The sequence below is a fragment of the Sceloporus undulatus genome, chromosome 2, assembly GCF_019175285.1.
Source record: "Sceloporus undulatus isolate JIND9_A2432 ecotype Alabama chromosome 2, SceUnd_v1.1, whole genome shotgun sequence".
Lineage (NCBI taxonomy): Eukaryota > Metazoa > Chordata > Lepidosauria > Squamata > Phrynosomatidae > Sceloporus > Sceloporus undulatus.
Window position 1 is genome coordinate 179,124,338 of NC_056523.1, and position 17,432 is coordinate 179,141,769.

Sequence of the window (17,432 nt, forward strand, 5' to 3'; positions counted from 1 at the left end):
ATTATTATTATTATTATTATTATTATTATTATTATTATTATTATTATTATTTTACATAGCGCTATAGATTTGCACAGTGCTGTACATACAAACAATAAATAGATCAGAGTAAACCTGCCTATGGCGTACAATCTAGAAGTGTATACAGTGGTACCCCGGGTTACGAAATTAATTCGTTCCGCGGCGCCCTTCGTAACCCGAAATCTTTCGCAACCCGAAAAAGCCATAGGCGCTAGCGCTGGAAGCCGCGATTTCGTGCGAAAAAGCGCCGAAAAGCACCAAAAAATTTTTTCGTACGCCGAAAAAAAAAACATAACCCGGAACAGTTTTTTTCCTATGGAATTTTTTCGTATCCCGGAAATTTCGTAACGCGGTGCTTTCGTATCCCGGGGTACCACTGTACATTGCTCTTACCCAACCAGCCACCCCATTTATCTCATAACAGGATATAGGTTAAGCCGAGAAAAGGATTGACCAAGGTCATCCAGTGAATGTCCTGGCTCAAAGGGGACATGAAGTTCCAGTCAAAGAACAGATGCAGAAACAATGCAGTTTGACCCCACTTTAACTGCCATGGCTCAGTGCCATGGAATTCTAGCATTTGTTGTGACATCAGAATTCTCTGACAGCGGAGACTAAATGTCTCACCAAACTACAATTCCTTGAGTTGGATAGCATTGAGCCATGGTCGGTAAAGTGGGGTCAACCTGGATTATTTCTGCAGTGTGGATGCAGCATGTGTTGGCTTCATCTTTATATGTTCATGTTTAGCAAGGGATAAGGGGATGTAGAAATAGAACAGTTTCATAAGCAGACTTCTCCTACATTTGTAGTCTTCAGTGTTACAGCAAAACAGATCTGCAGGGCTGATGCTTCTTTTGATTCCCGTTATGAATCCTTGCTTTGCTGTTAGGCTGGCTTAATGGGAAGTGAGGTGCTGAAGACGCTCCCTATTCTTCTCCCCCTTTGTGCTTTTGAATTGGGCAAACCCATGATGATATACTCTGATGTTGCAGTTTATTGATCACCCCCATACTTTTTTTTTCCAGATACGGATTGGCTTTACTTAAACCATGATGGCAGAGTCACTGCCCTTCTCTGTGGGTACCCCTGTGCCCACCTGGGACCTGGAGTCCTGGTATGAAGACTTGCAGGAGGTGCTCTCCTTGGATGTAACCAGCAGGACAGACCCCCCAGACGTTGGGGGGCAGGAATTGGTGAGTCAGTGGCAGAGATCAACTGGAGGTGTCCTGAGCTTCCAGGTCACTTGGTTACTATGCCCTAGAACGGTGGTCCCCATTCTAGGGGGCTTTTGGACTTCAGCTCCCAGAATCCCAGACTATTGGCCAACATGGCTGAGGCTTCTGGGAGCTGAAGTCCAAAATCTTTTAAAGGGCACAGTTTGGCCATAGTTCGGCTCTGCCTGCCTTCCGTCTTGCATTGGAAGATTCCTTTCGCTTTAGAAATGGAAAAATAGTCTTGTGGCACCTCAAAAGGCATTTTTAAATTTCTTATTGGCACAAGGTTGAGTAGGGGATTTATGGCCTTCCAGCAGTTGGTCTATAACCCCCATTATTCTTGATTACTGTCCATGCTGACTGAAACTCATGGGATAAGAATCTGGCAAGACCTGGAAGTCCTCTGGTTGTGTACCTTTAGCATAAACCATCATAATCAGAAATAAATTATCGAGTTTACCTTTGCTTGACGTTATCAGTCCTTTGCATGATATCTAGAAAGGAGATTACTTGACTATTTATACTGAGCTCTCTGCCTCTGGTATAATGATATATACAGGTTTTCGAGTGCTAACATTTGTATGCTTAAGGTTTTGGCAAATTCAGGTCCCCCCCCCATATGTTTAAAACATGTGCTTGGTCAAAAGTGTTGAATGTGACTAAATTAGACTATGGCCCCATACAGACTGGCCAAAATAAAGCTGTTTCGGGTCACTTTGGAGGTATGCTGTTTAAATGATGCATGTGTCCTAAGAGTCCAGAAGCCGTGCCAAAGCCATGATCCAGTCCTAAGGACTAGACCACAACTTTGGCACAGCTTCCGGACTCAGTGTGCATGCATCTTTGAAACAGCATACCTCCAAAGTGACCTGAAGCAGCTTTATTTTGGCCTGTCTGCATGGGGCCTTAGTGTGCTTTTATCCACTCCTTGCAACACAATCCAGTGCATGTATAAGAAGTAGGATTGGGTCATAAATTGGGTTTTTATTTAAATGTGAGATTACCCACTTTGCATATATCCCTAATCCAAATAGTTTCCAGTGATACAAAAAAAGTAGTGGTCAAAGTAAGTGGATGGATTTAAGGGAGGGATAAACAACAGCACAAGTCTTTACTCCCTATAGGATGTTGATTATTGGACTACCTCTTTCAGACCCTGTCCTTCAGTATTTTCTTTACATTTGAAGTGTGCATTAAATGCAAAGCATTAACAAGTAGGGAATGTTTTTTCCCTACAATAAGTGGGCACAGATAGGAATAAGAATATCTGACCCTTCCTGTATTCCCACAGTGATAAATTGTGGTTTCCAATAGAATATAGGAAGTTGCTATCTAGTCATAGAACCGGATGCAAAAGAAGCAAACAGATATTCTCATACTGTTTCATGACCCACCCTATTAGAATCATAGAATAAGAGTTGGAAGAGACCACGCAAGGGCCATCCAGTCCAACCCCCTGCCATGCAGGAAATCTCAAAGCATACCCAACAGATGGCTATTCAGTCTCTCTTTAAAGCCCTCTAAGAAGTAATGGCTGAAATCCCTTATCAGCTTATTACTAACTTTTCTTTGCCTGACACATCAGAACTGAAATATTTAACCATGTTGATTGTTGGCAGAATGACTCTCCTTCTCATCATGCAGTTCATTTAAAGCAAGTTGTGAAAGTGAAGAAGCAATCATAAATACGCAGCTTATACCATAGCTGTTCCAAACTACTTAAGTCATGATTTTGACGCTATTGCCATGATTGTAACTTCTCCACTAACCTACTTTACTGGCTATCATCTGCATAGTGAGGAGATTCATTCTGCTCATGATCAGAACATAGTTAATTTTTTATTTATATACCGCTATTCCAAAGATCATAGCAGTGAACAGCAAGTAAGCTAATTAAAAAGTAAGCTGGTTGAATGATGTTTGTCAGGTTTTCAGAGGTTAGTTGGGGGGGGGAGTTATTCAGTTAAGTATACACTCACATAGGATACCAGCTGACCCTCTATGCTTCCCACTTGAGTACTCCAAGAACTCATGTGGGGTAGAACGTCTTTCCCACCACTGCATCCCTGTCAAAGCAAGATAGGCTCTCAGGGAACAAATAGACCAAGTTCACTTCAGCAAGCTCATATGTTACACTTTGGTTTAACGAGTGGTGAGGAAAGTATGGCTGCCCTAACCTGTTTTCTAGTCTGCAACCTCTCCTGGAATAGCAATGCACCTTTTAAAATAGGTCTTGGCTGGTGGTGGTGGGACAAACCGATCTCCAACCCCACTGAAATTGCTTAGCCCTTTTTGAAATCCACAATCCAATCCTTAACATTGGTTCTGGGAGGTAAAGGAGAAGGCGTGTAGTCTAGCCTCTGTTAAGAACATCTCACTGATGTTTCATTTTCTTACAGGAGGAGTTTAGCCTTGACAGTACAGCTCTGCTGTGGAACCTGGAAACTTCAGACCCTCTGGAACCCAGTGGAGGCACAGTGACTGGAGCCTGTGAGCTGGAACCTGATCTCACAACTGAACTCCTGGAACTGCTAGGTGAGGAGCCCACAGCAGCCCCAGAGTCAGACTCTAGCCACAGCTCCCCTCCCCAGACTGGAACAGATGATGATGAGGTGTCTACCAGTCGGAAGAGGAAGCGGAGTGGACAGCCCCAGGGGGGCAAGAGGCAGTGTGGGAGAGAGAGAGAGCAGCAGAATGAGCACAGGGTGGCTGAGCTAATGGCCCAAAATGAGCACCTCCAGCGAGAAATAGAGCGTTTGAGTGCAGAGGTGGAAGCCACCAGAGCAGCCCTCATCCAGCGAATGGTGAGCCTAAAGAATTGATGGCACTGAAGCACCTGCCATCAGTACTGAACTGATGACTATGTACAGTAGACTAAAAAGAACGTTACTCCGTTACTCTGTTCTTCTCAAACCTCAGCATCATTAATTTTAAATGACATGCTAAGGGAAAGGGACACCTGTGTATGCAGCAAATGTATCTTAATTGCTGCAACTTGTGGAGCATCTGACTTTGGGCATGAATTGCTGCTTTTTGAGTCTGCCACAGTGAGTTTGCCTTGCAGAATATGAACTACAGTGAAGGTGACAATGCAGTCTAACCATAAAGTTCATTCCTGAGCCAACAGACTCCTTCATTCCGGCAAGCCTATCCACCCAATCTTCTGTAACGACATCATTTACTCTTCTATCCAGGATCAGAACATTTTATCTTATAAATGTTGAGTGCACTGTTTTTAACTGTTTTAATGTTTTAAATTATATGTTTTATTCTTGTATTTTATTGTTAGTGTTGGGTTGTAATCCCACCTTGATCCACCTGGGAGAGGTGAGAAAATACAGTGGTACCTCGGGATACGAATTACCCAGGTTACGAATTTTTCGGGATACGAATAAATCCCATAGGGATTTATTGTTTCGGGTTACGAAGTTTTTTTCGGGTTACGAAAAAACCCTGGCGCTGTTTAAATGGAGCCGCGGCAGAGCCGCGGCTTTTTTTCCCATTAGCGCCTATGGCAATTCGGGTTACGAAGGTTTTTCGGGTTACGAAATTAGCCGCGGAATGAATTAATTTCGTAACCCGAGGCACCACTGTATAAAGAAATGTTATTATTCAATGATTGCTCAGGTCAGCAAGTGCTGCCTCTGCCAACTGGTTGAACTGTTTTTAATTTACTTCCTTCGCCTTGTGAAAGTTGCATGTACATCAGTAGATAAAAACTTTTATACTTTATATAAGAAAATAAAATTTTACACCATGTACTTCAACTTTTAAAGCTCTGTATTCATGATTATAAAATACAAATGGCTACATTAAAACAGTACAGTGGGAAAAAAGGAACTCTCCAATCCCTGAAGGGCAGAGTAATCAGTTGCAAATTAGATGAGTTTCAGTCTCTGAAGGAGATGCTTTGTCACTTTTTCCCCTTTCCCACAGCCAAGCTGAGCTGTTTCTGGAGTTCCACCAACTTTGAAACTGCTGCATCTATCTGCTGCTTTTCAGCCTTCTGGGTCTTAAGCTGCTGCACATACTTATCCTAGAATAAGAACTGACTGTTAGTATATATAGCAAGCTTGTACAAAGGAGACCACCTAGTTAGGAGGAGCCAGTGTTGGGTGTGCTTTTTCTTACAAGTTCACATAGCTGAAGTCTAAATTCACTGTTTATCCTGGGGTAGGCAAAGCACAGCTCTCAGACACCTTTTTCAACTAAAGAGGGAAATGACCTGAAATCCATCAGGGTGACCAGAAAGCAGTGTGGTGTGCTCCCAACATTCGACAGCAGATCCTCCAGCCAAAAAGGAAAAAGATAAAAACTTCAGAAGCCAGCTCCACTGTATAGAGCTTTTTGCTTCCTGGATGCCTGGCTCTGGTTTTTCAGTATCCTAGAAAGTGCTTCTAGGCCCTCCCCACAGTTGCTTACCCCTGGGTTTAGACATCTAGTGTCCTGGCTGTCATCTTTGGGCCTGTAGACCTTGTAAAACTATCTTTAATCAGCTTCACCCTGGCCAACAGACAGAGATGGTGGGAGTTGTAGTGCAGCTCCATCTAGATGGCCACAGGCATGAAGCAGAGCAAGGACCTTATTTTTCTCTTCTTTTTTGAAGCTGAAGTGAAGCAGCTTGGTTCAATAAGACTACAATGGCTGGCTTAGGCAGACAGCTGAGCAAAATTCTTCACATGCAGTCGGGCCGATTAGTTAATCAAAAGAATTTACACTTCAGCATTACCTGTTTGGCTACTTCTTCCTGAAGTTCCTTTGTTCCCAATCTTGCATCACTATTTGCAGCTGTTTTTTGCTTGTAGGGAGAAAATTAAAACTAAATTAGGGGCAGCACAACAAACTTTGTTCACAGCACCGGCACTGAAAAATACTTCCATTCATTTCTCCCATTGCCACTGTCTACCAGGCAGTGTCCAGAGTGCAAGAATAAATGCAGTGCTGAAGAATATGGGGTACAAGTCATGGCTTTTGCCTCTAAATTAGAAAAAATAGGCAAGAATGGATTGTGTTGCAGCAAGTGTTCTGGGATTTTACTAAGCAACAGATAGAAAGCCAGTAATATGAAAAGGAGAAATGAGAGGCATAGCTAAGGTACAGACTTTTATTTATGTTACTCTTGTCTCCCATATGAAAGAGTGTAATGCAAGGCTAGGAATGATGCGGGCCCCCAAGATGCTGAGCTGGAGCTCATGTGACCCCTCAGCACTGCTTGAGGCTGCTGGAAATGCACATCTAGAAGGGTGCACAATTCCCACCTCTGCTCCAATCTGATTCAGGAGAGAGTACAGTTGTCCATGTCTGTTTGCAGGTTTGGTTTTTCGCGAATGTAAACCTGAATCCCCTCCCACCCTGGAAAGGCTTGGGAGAAGTATCTCTGAAGCATTTCTAGGGTGGGAGGGGCCAGAGGAAGGAAGCACTCCCTTCTGAGTCCCTGCTGCCTTGGAAAAACTCCAGGGATGCTTTTCCCAAGCCTTTTCAGTACGGCAACGGATGGAGCAAAGGAGCACTCCTTTTCCCCAAGTCTCTGGCACCCTGGTCCAACTATGTTTGTAGGGTCTGATGTCTCCTACCTATGCCTGCTTTGTAAGAACAATGCTGGTTCTGAAAAAGTTGCATTTAGTATAGTAGAAAATGTTTCATAATGTCCATTCAGATACCTATGAAAAGCTGATAAGCAAGGTGACATGATGAAGACAGCTTAATAAAAATGTCTGGCTAATTTAAGGCGTGTGTCACAGATAGCAGTGACCTATGACAAACTGAACAGAAGTAGTAGCAGTGTCTGGACCTTCAGAAATAAAATGGGTAAGGTTCATCCTCTGCTGTTTCTACAGCACTACCAACTGCTCCCTGGGCTATACATATAACTACGCTTATAAGGCATCAATGCATGTAACATGCCTTTAGATCCTGCACTCTCAGATGCAACAAGTGGAATTTAGTAAGCCACAAATAGGTGTCTGTTTCAGGGAGGAAGGAGCTAGGTTAGTTTAAATGCCGATCTGAGGAAGACAAAAAGCGTGTGTGTTCCTTCAAACTGCCTGTTGATTTATGGCAATCCCATGATTTCCTAGTGTTTTCTTAGGCAAGGAACCTTCAGAGGTAGTTTGCCAGTTGTACTAACCAGAGCCTAAAGGCAGACAGTGGTTACTGAGGTGTTAAATCTGATGACATGTTGAACCCACAGCCCACCTCATACCCCAAGAGTTCCCATGGCAAGACCAAAGTTTTACAGGGATATCAGGTTTTACCTTAGGCTTCAGTGGAAAGTCTTCAAGCTGGAAGAGGACAGAAGGGAGCAGGAAAAGAACATAAGGAGTAGAAGGAGGCAGGAAAAAGACGAGCAGTTAGGTGCTGCAGCGGAGGACAGAGCTTTGCAAGCAATCTAGACTGCTATAAACCAAGACCCGGCCATCGTCAAGAAAGCTGCACTGCTATGTAGAATCTGTCCTCTCCCAGTCAGACATATAACACAGGTGAAGCATGTAGTTAACACCAACAAGCATCTATTTGGATGCTGGACAGATAACTAACCTAAGCAGTAGGTACAGCATAGAGGAAGAAGCAAAATAGTAAAAAGAACAGTCTTTCTCTAAGCTTCAGAAACCTAAAATACTTAGAGGGCCTAAGAATGTGCCTCCCCTAAACAGTTCCTTATAGATTCTAAAAAGATCTTGTCCACCACAGAGAAACTAAATAGTCTGATTTTGTGCAAACAGTTATTCTAAGAGTGCCTCCTAATTAGAAGGAAGCAAGCTCTAAGCAATGATTCAATGGGCAGCTTTTTCTGAGGTAAGGCTAGGCCTTTCTGCTGTGTCCCTCCAGGTAATTGAATGATCCAATGCCATCTGATGCAGGGAACTGGTGGAGTCACCTGTCTGCAGATGCTGATTGGATGGAGGTGTGCCACAACAGGCAAATCAGCCAGAGACACAGAGGCAGCCTCCTCTGTGGGTGGGTATGGCAGGTACCCAGGAGACATTTGGCGATCTCTTTTTTCCATTCACTCTAGTATTCAGTTTGGGAACTCCTGTACTCAGACAGAGAGAAAGCAATGACAAAGTGTAGGGAATGGATAGGAACTGGCAAATGTATGACATGCATTTATCACCAGCCTGCCTGTAGGAGAGCTCTTTCAGTAGTTCTCCTATGATTATCACAAGAGAGCAGGTACAAAGGTGAGGTGTTTACAATATAGTGATCAAGGAAGGCCTGTGGCCTGGCAAATGCTGTCAAGTAAGGTGAAGCTTCAAGCAATTCTTGAGCATTTTGCAATCCCACCTTTCCCTCCTGACTAAGGCAGCCTCTGAGTTCCTGAAAACATTGTTCTCTCTTTGTAACTGGATATAAACCACTGCCAACTATAGTCAGCCCTCTGTATCCACAGATATTTTTTTTATCCACAGCTTAAACCAGCTACAGCTTGAAAACATTCAAAAATTATATAAATTCCAAAAAGCAAACCTTGATTTTGCCCTTTTATATAAGGGACACCATTTTACGTCCATTGTATTTAATAGGATTTGAGCGTTCAAGGATTTTCTTATGCATGAGGAGTGGGGGGGGGGGGTCCTGGAAGCAAACCCCAGTGGATACCCACTGTATTCTGAGCTTCTCTGGGATCAAGGGAGGGAGAGGAGGCATGCTCTGGAACTAAGCAAGGAACATGTGTAGCACTTCAGTGATCACATAATATCATATAAGGCTTTCCTGAGAGGTTCTACATTCGTTAGCTCTGACACCTCTCCTTACCTGGCCACCACCAAAGCGTTTCCGCAGGTTTTCAATTTGTTCTGCCTCCAGCTTCTGGAACAGGGGAGTTACCTGATGCAAAATTAAGAGTAATATAAAATCAATGAAATATATTACAAATTTGTTCTATGCATACAGGGGTGTGTATTCTGTGTGCTTATCATGTGAGCAATGCACATGCTAAGAAAACCTATTTTTCAAGTTTTTCAAGCAAAAGGGACTTGAAATGTTGTCTGACAGACATGAGAAAGCAGTTAAGGATTGATGTCAACAAGGCAGAATTCACCTTTGTACCTTGTTCATGGCTACCTGACAATCATAATTCTGCCACCACAGTTCCAAGTAAATTTTTTATAAAATTCCACTTTAGGGTCAGATTGCTATCAGGATCTTACACCAATTAGATAAGTTACTGGGCACCTTTTGAAAGGTTTCCAGTGTAACCCTAACAGGTCTGACTGATGGTCATAGACCAGGAAGAAATCCTATTTGCGCTTAGATAGAATTAATTGGTTCTTTTCATTCTGGCAAATGTAATATCAGAGTCACTGGCAATAATCTTTCAGAACTCCTAGAGAACAGGAGAAGTCCCAGCAGGCTGGAGGAGGGCAAACGTTGTCCCCATCTTCAAAAAGGGGAAAAAAGAGGCCCCCAACTATTATCATCCAGTTCGTCTGACATCAATATCAGGAAAGATTCTAGAGCAGATCATTAAACAGAGAGTCTGTGAACATATAGAAGGCAATGCCATAATCACAAAAAGTCAACATGGATTTCAGAGAAACAAGTCATGCCAGACGAATCTGATCTCTTTTTTTTTAATAAAATTATCAGCTTGGTAGGATAAAGGGAATATATCTTGATTCAGTAAAGCCTTTAACAAGGTTCCTCATGACATTCTTGCAAAGAACCTTGTAAAATGTGGGTTAGACAAGGTAACTGTTACATGGATTAGTGATTGGTAGACCGGCTGAACGCAAAGGGTGCTCAAGAATGGCTCCTTTTCATCCTGGAGAGAAGTGACCAGTGGGGTCCCACAGAATTCTGTCCTGGACCCAGTGCTGTTCAACATCTTTATCAGTGACTTAGATGAAAGACTTGGGAGCATACTTAGCAAATTTGCAGATAAAACCAAATTAGGAGGAATAACTAATACCCCAGAGGACAGGATCAAAATTCAAAATGATCTGGATAGACTAGAAAGCTGGGCCAAAGCTAACAAAAAGAAATTCAATATGGAGAAATGTATGGTACTGCACTTAGGATGGAAAAATGAAATGCACAAATATAGGATGGAGTACACCAGGCTTAACAAGACTACATGTGAAAGGGATCTAGGAGTCTAAGTAGACGACAAGTTGAACATGAGTCAACAGTGCAATGCGGCAGCTAAAAAGGCCAATGTGCTTTTAGGCTGCATAAATAGAAGGATAGTGTCTAGATCAAGGGAAGTAATAGTGCCACTCTATTCCGCTTTGATCAGGCCCCACCTGGAATCTGGGCACCACAATTCAAAAAGGATGTGGAGAAACTGGAGCGAGTCCAAAGGAGGGCGACTAAAATGGTGAAGAATCTGGAAACTATGCCCTATGAGGAATGACTGAGGAAGCTGGGAATGTTCAGCCTGGAGAAGAAAAGTTTAAGGGGTGATATGATAGCCCTGTTTAAATATTTGAAGGGATGTCATATTGGGGAGGGTGAAAACTTGTTTTCTGCTGCTCCAGAGAACAGGATCTGGAACAATGGATACAAGCTACAGGAAAAGAGATTCCACCTCAACATTAGGAAGAACTTCCTGACAGTAAAGGCTGTCTGACAGTGGAACACACTCCCTCGGAGCGTAGTGGAATCTCCCTCCTTGGAGGTCTTTAAACAGAGGCTGGATGGCCATCTGTCAGGAATGCTTTGATTGGGAGTTCCTGCATGGCAGGGGTTTGGACTGGATGGCCCTTGCGGTCTCGTCCAGGTCTATGATTCTATGATTCTTCCTCTATAGGAAATGACTGCTCCCTGGTAAAATGTGGCGGAATTTTCTCTGTTTTCTCTCTAACATAGTGTCAGGGGAGGAAGGCAGAGAATGAATGGAACACCCAACCTCACAACAATGAATGTAATTTTATACACTAATAGCCAAAGATTGGAGTTTGCAAAAAGGGCCTTTTTAGGCCCCACCAGTGTGAAGAAATACACTATGGAAGGAAGAGAAACAAGATAAAATACCCTAGTGGTGAAATACACTCTATTTAAAGGTCTACATGACACCAAACCTGATGTCAAATCCAGTGCCAAGTTAAAAACATAGCTTTTCATTAAACTTTTTGGAGCCTGATTGATTTTACCTAAATCTGTACATGCGTTATGGTTTTTAAACTGTTTTAACTGGTTTTGACTGCCTTGTTTTAATTTGCAAAATTAAGTTGGTTTAAATTATTTTTTACTGTTTCATATGGTTCAAATTGGCTAAACTGATTGTATTGCTCCCTGCCTTGAGACCTTATGATCTAGAGCAGGGTATAAATATTTAATAAATAAATATTTTGATAGATTACTATTCATTTTAAGTTCCAGCTCAAGCTATTAGAGACCTTTCCATCCAACTTGTTAGCCAGTTATTGTTGAGAATTAATTTTAACAAAGGATCCTTCTCTGTTATGCAAGTCCCTACCTGCAGCCTGATATGCTACAGCTAAAAAACAAGCTTATCCCTTCTCTGCCACTGTGAAAACTTAGAAAGTCACAGTTCCAGGACAAGCTGTATAACCTCCAGCCTTTAGGACATACCGTGCCAATCTGATGTCCAGCAGGCAAAGTGCAGACAAAGTCATTGGTCAGAACGTTGTAGTCAGCAGGAATGCACAACTGCCCTTGTATAGTAGTGCTCACGTTGGGCATGTACGGCTGCAGGATGACAGACAACAGGGAGGCAATATTGACAGCCACCCCTATCACAGTGCCTGCTCGCTTCCTAGGAAGAGAAGAAAACTTTTGTCATTCCAGGGAGGAGTGAAGCCAAGAAAAGAAAGTGAGCCAGCATTGACATCCCATAGTAAAAGAAGGCTGGCTAGCTTAGCTCAGAAAATCAAAAGGGAAGCAAGTAGCAAACTCTGGAACCAAGAAGGCTTCTACCTTCCCCCAAACCCCACATTCAGCATTAGCCCAAGGAGATTAAATACCAAATGATTTGAGGGAATTCTACTTTTTGGGTTCTGCCTGGAGTATGTATACAATAAAAAAATAGACTGACTTGTCTGCATCGCCACCCTTGATCTGTTTCCAGGGCTCGTTGACCTGGAGGTACTGGTTGCCATGGCGAGCAATATTCAGGATGCTGCGCAGGGCTTCACGTATCCTGCAAGAGAAAAAGAGTTGAGTGGGAGGAAAAGCAAAACAAAGAGGAAATGAAAATGTGACAGCTTTCCCTCTCCACTAGTTCCTAGGAAGGCCAGAGCCCAGACTGTAAAATAACCACTCTTCTGGTCATCTGGGGCAGATAAGAATTAGCTCCAGGCAAGAATAAAGGAAAGTGCTTCCAAATCAGCTGCTTAGTTTTCTTTTTTCAAAGAAAATACTATGTTCAAGCAGACAGACTTGATACTTATACTGTAGGCTACTTATCTTTGGTAAGTTAATTGAACAGCAAACACAGCCTCTCTTTCAGATAACGCATCTACCATAATCTGACACAAATAAAGTTTGTTTCTTTAAAATGCTCTATTATGGGATTACAGCCAGACTCCAGCTTCTAGATGTAGCAAAACCCATCATAGCCAGAGGTTAGTTTCTACAAATGGTATTTATGGGATGCAAGACTGCCTGGAATAGATCCCCCTCCCCACTGCCACTCCCCTCTCCTTTTGTGTCATGTCTTTTTAGATTGTGAGCCTGAAGGCAGGGAACTGTAAAATTAACAATCTATAAGCTATTGACAGCCTTTGTGGCTGATGAGCAGGCCTTAGCCAAAATGCTGTTAATGCCCATTGTGCTCCTCTAGACCAGATTTTGACTAAACCAGGGATGTACAAGTTCCTCGGGCTACTGGCATGTGCTGTTCTAAGAACGTACTTGACCTTCTCCAACAAGTGATTGTACTGACGCAGCTCCAGAGTGATGTGTGCCAGCAAGCGCTTGTCGTCTTGGCTCAGCTCCATAGCAGGGACGTGTCCCCCAAAGAATTTGCACACAAAGGACCCGGCTCTGAGAAAGAGAAAAATTAGATATTCTAATTCACTGACCTAGACAGTTTGGGTGCAGTCATTTGATTTAGAGGAATCCAAAGTAATCATCACAATTTAATAGTTGCATTTCTCCTACTGTCAGGAGCCAATGGTTTGTCCAAGAAATTTGTGACTGGCAACTAAACAGGCAGATCATTCAAATAAATAAATAAATAAATAAGGGCTTCAGACATAATCTAGAAGATAAAATTTTATGGGCTGATATTCTTCCCAGCTATGCTTTCTGAATCTCTCATTATGAAAACTGTAGCCTGATTTGCCTGGATTCCTGGCTGGACATCCAACTCTTTTTACACTGGCATAGTACCTCAGGACTGGTTCTTCAGCAGCAGTGTGCCATAGGGGTTACAATAAGGAGCTGTGGTGGGGCATATGCGACCTGTGTACTGCCCACCCTTACTTTATGTAGAACTATAGGATATAAGTTATCCTGTTTCTTGGTATTTTTAAGGTTTAAATTTGTTTGTGTTATTTTGTTTTATTCTATTTATTTTATTAATTTTTTAAAAAATGTTTACATTTTATTTTTATTTTTTGATATACTGTCTTTTCCTCCAATAAAGTGATGTGTATGCGTGATTGTCCCTTCAAGTATTCTGTTGACTTATGGCAACCTCATGAATTTCACAGAGTTTCTTAGGCAAGGAATGAGGTGGTTTTGCCAGTTCCTTCCTCTGAAATACAGCCTACAACATCTGGGATTTTTTGGTGATCTCCCATCCAGGTACTAACTGGTGCTCACCCTGCTTAGTTTCCAAGATCAGACAGGCTCTGGTACCTTACATCTTATTAATTTTAATAGTTTTAAATGTATACATTTTAAAGCAATTTTTAAATACTTTTTAATAATGTGTATAGGTTTTTAATAAGTTTTGTTTTTAATAAGTTGCAAGACAGCTTACAACTTGTTAAAAGAAAACAGAAATTAAAACCTATAAAAAGTAATCAAAAACAATGAATTTAAAAACGGATCTTGTAGCATCTTCAAGACTGAAAGAGAAATTGGTAGCATGAGCTTCCATAGACCTAAGTCTACTTCTTCTGATACATGGGATAATGTAGAAAGTCCAGGGACAGATCTATATAGCAGTCTGTGTATGAGACTATCCACAGGAATGCAAAACCTTGTGGCTGTGGAGATGAGGTGACAAGTTCAGTTTTAACAATGGTCATTCGGGGACAAGGCAAGAGGATAGATATTGCCTACAGCTGAGTGGATAACCATATGAATAAGTATTTGGATGTAGTGTGGGAACAAAAAAAATTGATGAACTGGTCGAGAGAGCCCCCATGAAGCTGGGGGGCTAGCCACTATTACAGTGTGTATCGTGTGCCAAGAAACCATCGTCTCTATTCAACCCACTGCCAGTGGACTGTAGTTTGTGGACATATTCCAGTTCTGCTTTCTCTTTCCAACCTTCCTTTGTAGTTTTTTGTTGTTGTTGTTGCTCAAAGACCACTGTCCTGAGGTCCAAGATGAAACACCCAGGAAGACAGATGTGTTCTGCAACTGGTTTTTGTGTATTCCCATTCCTAATGTCTGATTTATGTCCATTAATCCTCTGGGTCAGGGCCTGGCCTGTTTGCTCAGTGTAAATGTATGGCATAAATCACATTAAGAGGATGAACAAGTGAAAGTCCCTCTAATATTGTGGGTGATGTCATTAGGGCCTGTGATGAAATTAAATGAATAGATGTGTGGGCAGAGTTAGAATCTGGGTTTGTGGCAAGGCTTTGTCCACATCTGTGTTGTGTGACCTCCTGTAGGTCAGTTACTGTTTAAGGTTTGCAGGCTGTCTCTAGGCGAGTAAAGGCTTGCCACCAAGAGCCCTTGAGAAAGCAGCATTATTGTCCAGAATGCGTTGTAATTACCAACTACTCTGTTTCACTTATTCTCAAAAGTTCTACAAGACCCCTTAGCATACTGCATTTCCAGACTAACACGGCTAAGTCTTTGAATTCTCTAAATATAAAAGTTACTTAAAAACAACTGACAAAGTTAAAATTATTGAAGTTCATTAAGTGCATGTATACAAATCAAGAAAACAGCACAACACACCATTAAAAGCCAATACCTGCTTATTTTAAAAAAGCCTGACAACATAAGAATGTTTTACTTGCTGGGCAGAGGACAACAAAGAGGGAAACATCTCAACCTCCTGACGCAAAGAGTACCAAAGTCTGGGACCAGCCACAAAAAATACCCTTTCCTTTGTTCCAAATGTGCCAGGGAAAGTGGTGGAACAGAAAGAAGTGCCCCTCCTGAAGATCTCAGAGCTCTAATGGGCTCACATATGGTCTTTCAAAAGCTACCTGGCTACTGTGCTGTAATCTCATTGTAGATCTGTTACGCTCTTTCCATCCCTGACCTTCAGGTTTACCTGTTGATAAAATTGCCAAGGGTGTTGAGCAACTCAGAGTTGTTCTTCATCATGAGATCACTCCAGGAGAAGGCACTGTCTTGGCTCTCTGGACGCAGATAGAGCAGGTAGAAGCGCCAAATGTCTGCAGGAATTCCAGTGTCCTTGGCCATATCCCCAAAGACGCCCACTCCACGGCTTTTGGAGAATTTGCCATCTTCATAGTTCAAGTACTCTGTAGAGAGAAATGACATATAATCAGCAAGTTTTTGGAGCCCTCTTCCAAAGTTCCAACAAGGTTCCCATGCCAGAAGACCAGGGATAGCAGTTGGATTGTTGTCTGTTTATGTTGTTGTTACTGAAGCAGTGAACAGCAAATTTAAAACAATACAATTGAAAAACAGTACAACTTTAAATGCACAAATATAAAATTTAAAAAAATTAAAAGTTAAAAGAGTTATAAATTAAAATGTAATGTGTTAAAAATACAAACCTTAAAATTTAAAAGCACAGCATTTAAATCCCACCCCTTTTCAGTTTGAAAAGGCACAACAGCACAGGAATGTCTTTATCTGCCACTGAATGGAAAGCAGGGATGAGGCCATCCCAGCCTCTTTAGGGAGGTAGTTCCAGAACTTGGGAGCAGCCAAGTCCTTTCTCTTCTTCCCACCAAATGACCCTGAAAAGGCGGTGGGACACAGAGAGAAGGGCCTCTCCAGACAATCTCAGCACTCTAGTGAGCTCATAAAGGGAGATACAGTCCTTCAAATAACCCAAACCCAAGCCATATAGGGCTTTACAGGTCAAAACCAGCACTTTGTTGTGTGCCTTTAAGTCGTTTCCAACTTACGGTGACCCTAAGGTGACTTTATCACAGGTTTTTCTTGGCAAGTTTCTTTAGGGGGAGTTTGCCTTTGTTTTCTTCAAAGGCTGAGAGAGTGTGACTTGCCCAAGGTCACCAGTGGGTTTCCATGGCTGAGTGGGGATTTATATTCTATCTTTCCCCCACACAGGACCCAAAGTGGCTTACAGAATAAATGCATACACATAGGCCAGAATTACATTGGGGGGATTTGCAAGTATAAGTGTCCCTTATGCAAATGGATGTCCTTTTTTGGGCAGTGTATAGATTGGTAGTCCCATCCTCCCTCCACAGCAGCCAAAGCACCCCTCCTCTGACTGGAGCTTCCCCACATGGCCAGTCCATGCTTCAAGACAAGATCAGAGAAGTGTCTAGCCACTTTCCTGTAACCAGATGTACAATGCTGGCATCAGCGCTGAGATCCATGGGGGTCCTTCATGGGTCTCAGAGCTTCTGCTATCATTGTGTTTCTGGCTATGGAGAAACAACCAAGGGCTTCTGCAATCCTGCCTGCTTGCCACAAAGAATGGAACGGCCATGTAGGCGAACTTCAGAGGCTTTACAGTAATGGGTGGATGTGTATATGGCTCAGTGTAGCGTAAGTTTTGCATATGTATATTCACACTGTGCTGAGGGGATGTTGGAATGAGTCCAATAGCTAACACAATATATATTACACAACTTCAAAAACCATTAACAAACCAACACAATTAAAACAGTCGGCCCTTGGTATCTCTGGATTTCTTAACCGCCAATTCAACCATTCACACCTTTAAAATATTCAAAAAATAAATAAATTCCAAAAGCAAACCTATTATTATTATTATTATTATTATTATTATTATTATTATTATTATTATTAACCTTTATTTATAAAGCACTGTAAATTTACACAGCACTGTACATACAATCTTTTAATTAGACAGTTCCCTGCCGTCAGGCTTACAATCTAAAAAGGCACAACACAAAAGGAGAAGGGAGT

The 17,432-nt window shown here is 42.1% G+C and overlaps 2 protein-coding genes across 4 annotated transcripts in view; one reads left to right on the forward strand and one right to left on the reverse strand.

Annotated features, from left to right (window-relative positions):
- Positions 1-4,551, forward strand: part of DDIT3 (DNA damage inducible transcript 3) — a 13,449-nt gene extending 8,898 nt beyond the window's left edge. The window contains exons 3-4 of one of the 2 annotated variants that reach the window (XM_042449245.1): positions 1,050-1,217; positions 3,638-4,551. In XM_042449245.1, coding sequence (XP_042305179.1) covers positions 1,074-1,217; positions 3,638-4,060 — 567 coding nt within the window. In that variant the 5' untranslated portion in view covers positions 1,050-1,073 and the 3' untranslated portion in view covers positions 4,061-4,551. Of the gene's footprint in view, positions 1-328; positions 1,218-3,637 lie in introns of those variants that run through there. The other variant, XM_042449246.1, reaches the window with a different exon arrangement.
- A 449-nt stretch (positions 4,552-5,000) lies between these two features.
- The window catches only part of MARS1 (methionyl-tRNA synthetase 1), a 31,027-nt gene continuing 18,595 nt past the window's right edge, over positions 5,001-17,432 (reverse strand). The window contains exons 15-22 of one of the 2 annotated variants that reach the window (XM_042449243.1): positions 15,610-15,823; positions 13,056-13,187; positions 12,238-12,342; positions 11,775-11,958; positions 8,994-9,065; positions 7,493-7,519; positions 5,968-6,036; positions 5,001-5,274 (exon numbers count right to left, since the gene is read on the reverse strand). In XM_042449243.1, the coding sequence (XP_042305177.1) occupies positions 5,152-5,274; positions 5,968-6,036; positions 7,493-7,519; positions 8,994-9,065; positions 11,775-11,958; positions 12,238-12,342; positions 13,056-13,187; positions 15,610-15,823 (926 nt within the window). In that variant the 3' untranslated portion in view covers positions 5,001-5,151. The remainder of the gene's footprint in view (positions 5,275-5,967; positions 6,037-7,492; positions 7,520-8,993; positions 9,066-11,774; positions 11,959-12,237; positions 12,343-13,055; positions 13,188-15,609; positions 15,824-17,432) is intronic. The other variant, XM_042449244.1, reaches the window with a different exon arrangement.